The 12002-nt window shown below is 35.7% G+C and overlaps 2 protein-coding genes across 4 annotated transcripts in view; both read left to right on the top strand.

Annotated features, from left to right (window-relative positions):
- LOC108691625 (ankyrin-2-like) overlaps positions 1 to 12002 on the top strand; it is a 37363-nt gene that overhangs the window by 22401 nt on the left and 2960 nt on the right. For all 3 annotated transcript variants that reach the window (XM_018199503.1, XM_018199576.1, XM_018199656.1), the window contains exons 26-27: positions 135 to 287; positions 4623 to 11835. In XM_018199503.1, the coding sequence (XP_018054992.1) occupies positions 135 to 287; positions 4623 to 11821 (7352 nt within the window). In that variant the 3' untranslated portion in view covers positions 11822 to 11835. The remainder of the gene's footprint in view (positions 1 to 134; positions 288 to 4622; positions 11836 to 12002) is intronic.
- Positions 750 to 2298, top strand: LOC108692082. The gene is made up of 2 exons (XM_018200238.1): positions 750 to 890; positions 1180 to 2298. Exon 2 carries the CDS (start codon positions 1255 to 1257, stop codon positions 2128 to 2130), a length of 876 nt encoding a protein of 291 aa, XP_018055727.1. The 5' UTR covers positions 750 to 890; positions 1180 to 1254; the 3' UTR covers positions 2131 to 2298.

Raw genomic sequence — 12002 nt, forward strand, 5'->3', positions numbered from 1 at the left:
AAAATTAAAATTTATTAAAGGATCTTAAATCAAAATTAAATTAAAGATTTATAAGCAATATCTTTATGCATGTATTATTAATAATAATTGTGTATAATTATTATTAATAATATCTTGATTATTATATATTGCAGGTTACGAAGATTCTAATGTTATAAATCAAAAATTAGATTACTATAAATCAAAGTACAAAATGGAACAAATGGAAAAAACTGATAAACCCAAAGAAACTTTCTCACCAACAGAAAAGAAATTCATAACAGATACATTACAAAAGGAACAAACAGGTATGATATAAAAAAATGTAGAAAATAGAATATACTTGACACATTAATATATAAGTCGAATATAAATATTCCAAAATAATGGGTCGCATATATTAAATTATTTCAATTGAAAAAGTTCAACTTCAAAATCGATTTCGTCTATAACACTAAAAATGCAAGGTGCAAAAAGAGAACTTGCGTAATGAAGCATTAAGTGTTGTCGATGAATATTTTATTACGTGAAGATATTTTATATCGTATTCACTGATAAGTGAATTAAGAAAGGTCTGGCGATGTAGGTCGTTCGTAAGCAAAGTGCAACATGAAAAAAGGAAATGTTTTAAAAAGGTCGAGAAAAAGTCCTTGTCGAATATCGTTTCGTCTGGACTTGAAAATGATGAAATTCGATTGTCATTCTATTTTATAATTTAAGGGGAGAAAGCTAATCGGCTTACGGTTTAAGAGTTGAGTGAGGCTTCCTTAACTTAATTAGACGTAATAGCATCAACAAATGCTTGAAAGTGCCGGTGGCGGACTTCTTTAGTTCTGTCTGTATCGATGAAGAGAACGGTGCAAATTTCATATCTATCTTTCTTTCAAGCGTCCACATATAATTATTAAAACGTGAGTCTTTTTAGTTTTATCATGAATTTGTTCATTTTTAATAACTTCCTCTTTTTCTTTTATTAATGTTCTCATTAAAGTCGAAGAGTTTGATGCAAAATTGAGATAAATTTATAAATTATAATATCTGTTTTAAATACAAGATCATATTTAAAATAGATTTTTACTAATTATAAGCTTATTTCATTTTTGCATTTTTAATTATATTTTCCGTTTAGTTTTGAATAATTTATTTAAAATTTTATTTTGTGTTTTCTTTAAAGTTAATTTTTTTTCTCATTATTTTCAGTTTCAGATATTTTTAAGTTCATTAGTAGTTTGCACTTATGATCGGGACGTTAAACACATAAGAAACTAAGTAGACATGGCGACAAAAATGAAAATCAATGAGCACGATCGCATCATGATGAAGCAGGACAGTCAAGTTAATGACAAAGAATGTTCCTCTGGAACGAAGATCAAACGGAAATCCAGATCTGCCAGAAGACGCTTGAATGCTATGATGAGTAACGCATCGTTGCACTTCTCCGACACAGATTCTGAAGGCGAGTTAACGATGATCACCAGCAAAATCGACAAACTTAACTCTTCGCAAACTTCGCAAGCGAATCCGTTAATCTCTGTGACCAATGCAGAGATCATCGAGTCTGACATGAAGATCAATGACGATTTAGATTATCTTATAGCCGACGGTGAAGCCAGATCCCGATCACGTCGTAGCAGCTTCGCGGAAAATCTCACCGACGTCGATGAGATCTATAGCGACGAGGTCGATGAGAAAGATATTAGCAACTTAAACGTAATTGATAACGATGATCAAGGGGAAACAGATTTAGAAGACATGGAGGGCGACGAGGATATTCAACCGACAATTTATGTTACTCCGAGATCGGACATCCTGATTGAATTTGGCGGTGAAATGATCATGACCAAGGAAGGCGATGGACCGTTCTCTGTAGAAGTGCGAAACCGTTTATCGCGAGAAGAGGTTTCCATCGATAAAGAGGATACTAAGAACGTACCGGATATGCCAAACACCGATAGTGAAGACATGGAAGGGTCCGAAGATGAATCTAAGATAGATGAAGCAGCTGCTTACAATCACGTGTATGAAAATTTCGATATCTTGGCCGCATCACAGATTGTTATGACCAACAAAACGGAAAACAACCTATACGTTCCGGATGCCGCTGAAGAGACTATCAGCGATTGCCATACTGATGTCGAAGATGTTGATTAAATAAAAAGATGAAAGAAAAGATGGATTAAGAAAAATTATTTGAGGCATGCGAAATAGTACAGTTCTTGGAATGAAGACCAAGAGCAATTTCCATGATCTTTTTGATTATGCTTAACAAGAATTACTGTAGCATTATCATAAATACTAGGATAACATTATTATAAATAACAAGAGTATAAGAAGTTTTTGATCGATGATGATTGGATAAAGTCACTATTTAATAGGATCTGATATTTTTATAATTGATGCAATACAAATTGCGTAACATCTTATATAAATATATGAAATCTTGATTCAATTTCAAGATCTTATCTGAGAGATAAGTAGAATTTTGGAATCTTTCTATCAGAGCTTTGAACAAGGCAAATATATTAAAATATATTAAAATATTCTAAAATAATCATGAAAATATAATTAAATGACGCAAAGTTTATTAATAAATTATATGAAATGTGGTTCTTTATATCAAATATCTAACGATTTCTAAAAATTATTTAATTTTCAAAAAATTTCTCTCTTTGTCCTTTTCTATAAAAATGTCCACAAAATAATTCTTATATTTATTAAATATAAATATATCGTAGGAAATGATAAAGGAAATAAAGGAAAAATATCTAAAAATAAGATGTGTAAATATGTAGAATATCTGATTTTATGTGCTTAAATTAAATTAAGAATATTAAATTTAACATTTTTAGAATAAATATGTTGATATTAGATATTACATCTCTCTTTTACTTCAAAAGTGATACAACTAAAAAAACATGATTTTTTAAATTGTTATTTTGAATGAGTTAAATAAACTCCAAAGCTGACGTTCTTTTGACATCAAAAAGGCCATTAACAACGTCACTTTGATGTGAAACTGACGGCAAACAACGTTAATTTACTGCTTAGGATATTATCAACTATCAAAATTAACTTCATAAAAAATAGTCAAAATCTTCACAACTCAAGAAAGATGATTTTTTAATAAAAGTTGGAATAAAAATGATAAAAATGATATTTGATCATGTTAAATATATTCTTTATGTCGATATTATTTGATTAATTATTAATTTTCTATTAATTATGTGATTAGTCACTAATTATTAATTTCTTATTAAATTAAAAAATAGTTTTTTTCTCTTTTTTGAAAAACTTAATTATTTTAGTTGTATCATTTTTGAAGTAAGAAATTTATATATGCATAAACATTATTTTTTGGACATCAATCATGAGCACTATACATATGTAGTTTATCACAAATTCTTATACATTTTCCTTTTTGCACCGTGCCTTTAAAATTTAATTTTAAAAATTCTTTAAAAACTTAATAATTTCTTAGTGGAATAAACATAATAATTTAAGCAAAATAAAATTACACATTGTAATTGATTTCTGGAAAGAAAAAATTGTTTAAAATATTACTCGAAATAGCATTAGTTCAAGGAAGTCCGCTTATAACAGCTATGATATAATAAAAAAATATCGCGAACATCGTTTTATTTGTAAATTCAATAATAATGCCTATCGAAACGATTATCGACAAATTAATTCTTATATTTTCATTATGGAATCGATAATAACGCAATATTTGTGTACTTGTTATACTTGCAGACCGAAATGCCGTCCTCAACATTATCATAGACAACCGTATGGGATATTAATGCAAAAGAGTATGTCTCCGCAGTCTAAAGAAATTTTTCGATATAAACAAATACACTACATATACTAAATACGTACATATATACACATATATAATTATAATTATATGATATAATATGTAAATACGTACATACATAAATAATTAATACAGCAATACTTAATAAATGTTTTCTTTTCTTGGCAATAATATTGTTTTTAAGATCAAGTCGTTGTATGTGCAAGAACAACAGAAAAATTTATTTCTTATTTGCGAATTATATTTTGGACAGTTACAATTATAATTAGCATTATGTCATGCAGATAATAAATTTAAAGATATAATAGAAATAATCGTTATATATATTCAAAACTTGGTAAATTGTATTTTACAATAAATTAAAACTGTTGAATATAAAACAAGTCCGTTCGTTTATTATATGAATTATTATGTTTTTTTTTAGAGAGTTAGGAAAGTATAAACCAAAAGATGATATATATGTATTAATAAGAGTTACATTACAGTTTCATAAAAAAACAATTACCTATTAATAATATTAGTAAGATTAGTAAGATTATAGATTTATGCATAAACTTTAGATTCGAGTTAATGGACTACTATTTTGCATTTTGCGGCTTTAACGCATCTTAACGGCTCTAGTATATCTTGTACCTGCCATGACTATAGGAAAGAAAAGAAAATGTGAGAAAAAAATGACGGATTTGTGCTACGGAAGTTCTCGATCGCCAGATCTCGCTGTGAATAAAAAAAACAATTGTAAAGAAAAAATAGACACGATGTATCGCAGTCATTATATAACGACATGCTTAATAAAATGTAATGTGAGCATAATTCTTGGTTGTTCTAGATGCCGCTATCCACGAATCCTTTGCACAAAAAGCGGCTTGTCCCCTAGAATCAGTAGATGCTAGTTATCCCAATAAAGTAGGCGCTGATCAGTCCGAACCGGATCTATCGCCTGATCTCGAAAGGCAAACGTACTCGGAGAAGCGTAAATTCTGGGAAGATATGTCGAGGAAACGCGAAAATTATCAACGTTCTGAATCAGAGATTTCAAGGACCTCTCAATTGACCATTAATGAAAGCGACAGCGAGACATGTCCACCGAATGTCGTGTCAGAGGAGGGCGATGGGACCACTGAAGGCATCTCAGACGTCATAAGGTCGGAGACCATCGAGGACATCAATGTGCCGGATATCTCGGAGTGTTCTGTGGCGGAGAAGGCCCATTACTTTGAGGAGCAGATACAAAAAGAGATGGCTAAGGGTACACCAAGACTGCAAGATTCCGCCAAGTCTGAAAGAGACAAATCCAATTTTAAAGGTAAATTGATCGACGATCAGAAGAGTTACGTGGAAAAGAGTATAGTAGAAATGACGAAGGAAAAAATTGATATCGAAGAGAAACACATAGCAGAAGCGAGAGAGATAGAGAAAATTTTGAAAGCTGCTATTGAGAGTGATAAATGGACGAAAGAGAAAGGTGAAAAGGAAAAAGATAGCGATAAAGAAGTATGTGAGGAAATTCAAAAGATAACAACTCAGCCAGTGATGGAGATTTGCAAGGAATTATTAAATAAGGAAAGAGAACTCGCTGAGGAAACACAGGTAGGACATACTCCGATTGAACAAATTCAAGAAGTTAGTGAAGAAACGAAAATATTTGAGAAAGAACAAATGGACATTAAAATTAAATCATTTCTTCTGGATGATAAAACGGAAATCGAGCAATTCCTTGAAGAGGAGAGGCGAATCATCGAAGAAGAGGCGGAAATGAAAGAAAAGAAATCGATGGCTGACAGTTTTGACAAGGAAATAAAATCCATCGCTGACACGGAGATCAAACAGATAAAAAAAGAATTCGAATCTCGCATTCCGATCTCCACAGCAATGGCTGAGAAGGATAAAAGTTTCCTTCAGAAAGAAGGAAAAGGAAAAACATTTGATAAACCTGAGGAAAAAAGTTCGCTAAAAAGTTCTCCTACGGAAAAAGAAAAGGATATTTCAACATTTACCAAGAAGAAAGAATTTGAATCTCGTATACCCAAACGTATCACGGAAGGAGCGACAGTAAAGGAGAAAGAAGAAATAAAAAAAGATTTGCCGGGACAGAAAGATAGCGAAACCGTTACTGTCACCGAGAGGAAATCTAGTGAGGAGGTTACGCGGCATGAAGAACGCTTGACCACGAAGAGCAAGATGCAAACTTTTTCCAAGACCTTCACCGACGCGCAGGATGCGTTTAAGATGTTTGAGAATGTAAGTGCAATGAGAGACAAGGATTTTGATACAATTACTTCAAAGATTGATACCAAGGCTACTAGTAAAGTGGAGAAGAAAGAGGTACTTTCATCAGAGATCTCCAGTGGTGCAGATAAATTTATAACTCATGAGGAAAAGGAAAAAGTAGAACGGAAAGAATCTTCAGAGTCTAAGCTGACTAAGGAGTCACCGGCTGAAATAATAGAAGAAAAGAAGAGCAAGAGTGAGGAGATGGATAAAACTGCTGTGCAAAAGATGTTGATGAATGTGATGGAAGGTAAAAAAGTGATAGACGCAAGCGCTTCTGAATCTAAAGCGAAGAGTACAAAGGAAGAATTATTTAAACTACTGGAGGACAGTGAGGGAACTGCGATGGAAAAATCTGGAATTAGTAGAGATAGGAAAAGCGACGTGGATGTTGCGATTAGAATCAAGAGGGACGATGCGAAAGAAGTAGAAGACATTAAAGAATTGCCTAAAACAGCTAAAGTTGAAGGATTAGACTTGGAAAAAGTTGAAACGATCGCGCAAGGACAGTCTTACAAAGAGAGTTTGGAGAAATTTAAAGTCGAACAGTTTATACCTAGTCAAAGAGACAAGATGGATTCAACTGAAAAGACTAAAGAAGATGAACAATTTCCGAGCAAAGAAGAACCTTTAATATCTTTAGAGAAGCAAGAACGATTAATCGCCAAAGAAATAGAGGCGAGAAATATAGCAGAAGATCTAATACAATCGATTGAAAGTGAGATTGAGAGAAGATCATCAGGATTGAAACCACAGATGTTGAGTAAAGAATATTTAGATCAATTGATTTCTGAGAGCAGCGATACTGATCACGAAAAACTGGCAGATAATTTAATAAAAAAGTTTGAAAGTATTATGCAGAAAGATGAACAATTGGATCATCCAGAAACAACACTATCGAAGACGTCCTTACAAGAAGAATTATTCGAGAAAGGATACACTAGAGATAGTATTAGTGAAGAGATAACAAAAGACGAAGAATTATCATTGCATGATCGAGAAGAAAGTTTACAATCATCGTCTCAAGCTAGACAAAGTCTCCAAGACAGAGATATTACTATAAGTCCCAGCAGTATATCTGAGCAAATTGATCTAGAAGAAACAATCGACGTTGATACTGGAGAATTAGAGGATATATCTAAACCTACATCTAGTCCACAATCTGAGAAAGTTCGTTCAGATATATCAAGCGGACATATTGAACAACTTCAGAAGGATATATATAGTGATACTAGTATCTCGAGAAATAAAATAATATCAGAGATTTCAGGCGCTAGAGTACTAGAAATTTTAGAACCAGGCGCAGATAGTCGACAAGACTCAGTCGATGTGCCGTCCTTGGAGTTAGATGAGCATAAAGTATCCGAACAAACTAGTAGAGATGTAGCTTCTCTACACGAAAGTGTGGCTGTAGACTCTTTGGAGAAAATCGGTCAGGAGAAAGATGTAACTGTCAGTTCTAGCACAGTATCTGAGGATGTTAATGTAGACTATCCTCTGGTTCATGAAAATGTTCTATCCTCAACTGTTCCACCGAAAGAATATGACACAGGGGACAGACGAAGAGCAGATAGTTTTGAAATCGAAAGTCCACCGTTATTTTCGCCAAGGATGAGGCATGTAAGCGATTTAGAAATCAAGCCAGTTGACTGGATGATCGGTGATGAGAAGATTGAGATATCAGAAACGTTGCAGCCCTCTCAAGTATTCAATCAAGAGTTGGAAGAGTATGAATCGTCATTACGTGGTCGCACTTTATCTCAGGATGAATCCGTGGATTTGGAACAAGAATCCGTGACTAAGTCTTCGGAGGAGATTAGTGTGATTGAATCGGTCAAAGAGTCGATTGCCAGTGATGTTAATGTAACCGTTACGACTACTACAACTAAGGTAACAAAGTTTACTGTAATCCCAGTGATCGAACCGGACTTTGAAAGCGAAATAGTAGAAAATAAATTAGAGATTACTTGTCAAGAATTGGTCGACGCTTTGCAACGAGAACATGATGCCAAGACGCCGACGGGCGAATACGCAGCAAGTATACGGCAATCGATACCATGCGAAGATTTTGACTGGGAAACGAGTATTACTGAAGCCGTTACAGAAATGATACCTATGAAAGAAGAGGAAGCAAAAGATTTAATTGCAGAAATTAAAGAGCTAACAGATAAAGACACTTTTCAACAAGATATTTCTGCAGATATAGTATCTACAATAAAGGAAGAAAAAGCAGATTTTCTACAGCACATTATAGCTGAAGAAACACAAAAAGAAGAAAAACTTGAAGTTACTGACAAAACAATAAAAGCGTCATCAGAAGTTGTAAAAGAAAAGATTACTGAAACTAAAGAAATTCCGAAAGATTCCACGAAAGAAGAATCGGAATTATCTAAGTGTGCGAGAGTTGATGATGTGCTAAAAGAATGGACGGAAACTTATTTAGCAAAAATCAAACCTCCCAGTGAGGAATACAAACGACATATGGAGAAGACCACCGAGAAGCACGATAAGCCCAGCAAATCAACGACTGCTCCTTCTGATATTTGTGCCTTGAAAATAAAGAAAGACGATCTCCAAAGCGTCGATTTAAGTGCGCGATATGCGATAACAGTACTAGATCAAGTGGTAAAGAAAGAGATCGCCGAAGTGAAAGAGTCTTTGGAAGCGGCTAAACAAGACTTGATAGAAGAGCTGAGTGAGAACAGTCAGACCATGATACAAATTAAAGATTCGCCTTCAGAGTTTCAGTTCAAACTCGAACCGGAATCCATCCCAAACGATTTACCGATTTTATACAGACCACCGTCCATTGAACATGTTCCTGTCGAGATCGAACCGGAAGCCGAAATTGGAATTGTGTCGCAAAGCAATTTATCAATTGTGGAAACTCAAAAATTTGATGAAGCAAAGGAAGAAGATGCGAAAGATATCGTCGATGATAAACTATCTATCCAAGAAATTGTCACCATTGATGACAGATCAGTCGATGTTAAACCACCTGAAATCGATGTCGAGAAACATGAAGAAGAAGAAGAAGAAGAAGCCATAATAACCATTGATGAACAACAAGAGGAAGAAGAAGAGGGTCGTCCTAGCCCGCTTCCTCTTAGTAGATCATCTGATGTTGGTTCAGACATGGATAATAGGGACGACAGCTACTCCTTGGCACCACCTTTTCCGGCACCTAGAAGACGCCAAAAACCGATTAGGATATCAAAAAAAGTTAAGACCTCGGAAAGCGAAGCTGACGTTTCGAGTTCTGGCGAAAGCAGCAACTATCAGTCCTGTGATTACGAGATTGGCAGCGGAAGCAGACCTAGTTCGTCCGATGTTGAGGCATTACAATCTGCTGCGGGTGGCATCCAATCCGGAACCGTTTCGGAATATGAGACGGCAATGATGTCTGTTGAACACGAGGCATCGAAGACGTTACCAACATCACAAGACTATCAGACTGCAGCAAGTACGTTGAGTTCCCATGAATCTATGAAATCTTTAAATTCTCTCAGCTCGGGTCATCTTGGCAGTATCGATAGCACCAGTGAGCTGTCAGAGACATTAGTACCTTCGGAGGAAGCGGATGTGGATGCAGACGAGATAGAAGAGAATCTGGACAGTGCATTAGACGCGGAACAAGAGTTGGCCGAAGCATCAGATTCTTCCGGTAGCGAAGAAATACCAATGGATGAAGCCATGGACAAAATTGATAGTCACATACCATGTCGCATGAAACGTTCGTCCGAGATGATTTTTCAACAGATTATGGACGATAGTGTTAGCATGGAAACGGAGTCAATGGATGAAATGTTGGAAGAAGATCAGGCTAAAGTCGTGGATTCAGCCATTTCCGCTTCTATGGATGCACCTGGGATCCTTCAATCTGTAGACATAATGACATCACGGGTATCCGAAGATGGGGTTCAAAGTGTATGCACACAGGTGATCTCTACACGAGTTACTATTCCCAGCGATACCGAAGAAGAAAAAGTGGAAAGTTTAAAAGTACAAAGAGATATAAAAAAGGATGCGGAGATGATGGATGTGGAAACGATAGAAAGTCTGGAACAGAGATCAGATCACGAGATAACTGGAGATGAAGGTCTCGATCCGATGCAGTCAACATCCGTCCACTCGATGATGCAACAAGCCAGCATGTCCCTATCCTCGGCATCGGGCATGTCTTTTGACACAGTCGTAGAGAAAGATAAGTCTGAGCGTCATTCACCTGATAGCGATTCTTTCGAGCTCGTAGATAAGCCCGATATCATCGATGATTTTGTGGTGATAGAAGAAGTCGGACGTGAAGCAGAGGAGTTTGATGCTGAAGGTAAGAGCATTCGCATTAGCTCAGTACCTCAGACCACCAGCAAGCAATACGATCGCGATCTAGAGAATCTAATTACGGAGAACAAAGAGGACGCGCAGGTATCAACGAGTCAAGTATCAAGGAATAATGATTTATTTGACTTTGAGTCCGAAGAGAGTCCGCCCCAAGCATCAAACGACGACCAATCTCAATCCTATTCTGATGAAGAACAGTACGAGAATAAGAAATGGATAGAAATGCAGTTCCATGCGGATGCGCGAGTGTACGATATAGAATATGATCGCGGACCATTAGAGGACATCAAAGAGGAGGAGATCACAGATTTTGAAGCCGGAAGTAGTAGACTCGGAAGTTTAGGCAGTCACAAAGAATCTATAGGCAGTGTGGGAAGTATGCGTGGTAGCTTCGGTAGTACACCGGATTATGATATTTTAGGGAAGAAATATTTCAGCAAGCCTACAGATCATGACACTGTGTCCTTGACCTCACTGCAGGAATTTGAACACTTAGAGAGTACTGTGGCAGCTGAGAACTCACGAAAATTACAATGCGGTTCGCAGGATTCCAATAGTAATAATGGCAGTCTTCCGAGAAGGTATATGACCGGTCGTTCAGGTCATGGTGATGACGTTTCATTGTCTTCACTAAAAGACTTTGAAGGTCTGGAAAAAGCTTGCAGAGAGGCTCATTTAATGGAGCTACGGGCTCGTGAGGAAGAGGAACTACTAGAACATGAAAGTCCAGAAAATAAATATAAATTAGAGAATCTGCCGCGATCGAGGACAGAGACTAGTGCAACTGGTTCGTTTAATCCTAGTACTTCCGGATCGGATGACTACGAAAAAAGGATAAAAGAAATCGATGAGATAATACGCATTGCTCAGTCTAACATGGAGAAATTTGAACGGCAAGACGATACTACGGAAGACATTTCGCAAATCGAGATTACCGATACTGAGAAAGCTTTCGCTCAACCAATTCCAGAAACTCTTCTAGAAGAAACGGAACTCGAGGAGGCACGAGCAACACAAAAAGAGAGCAATATTATGGAGACCAGTACGGACTCTCTAGAAATGGAAGATAATGCAGAAAAAAAATATCAACAATTGTGCCGAAGCTCTGATTCTCTAGAGATGAAGACAACCCTGGACTTTCCGTCCTTGAGCTCGGATTCGTTGAACAATATAAAAGACGTAAAGGAAACGCCAGAAACCGTCGAGCGATATGGTGGCAACGCGAGACGAATTTCTTCAGATTCTCTTGAAATGCCTTTGTTAGAGCAACAAGATATCAGTGCATCCGAGAGAAGCAGTGATAGTAATGGGCGTCACATGAAGGAAGAAACGGCTCACTCTGCTGGACAAATATCTTCGACGGAAATTAAAACGAGAAATGGTAAAACGAAAACATCACCAAGTAGTGGTATATAGGATAATTTTCATAGGTAAGTAGACCCTACGTAACAAATTTTTAATTTACATGTTAATATAATTATATAATTAATATAATAATATTAAATTATTATCATAAAAAATAAATGTCTATAAAAAATTTATTGAAATAACTATATATCATTTAATTTCACCATTTACCATTTAATTCGGATTAATT

The sequence above is a fragment of the Atta colombica genome, unplaced genomic scaffold (genome assembly GCF_001594045.1).
Source record: "Atta colombica isolate Treedump-2 unplaced genomic scaffold, Acol1.0 scaffold1, whole genome shotgun sequence".
NCBI classification, from domain to species: domain Eukaryota; kingdom Metazoa; phylum Arthropoda; class Insecta; order Hymenoptera; family Formicidae; genus Atta; species Atta colombica.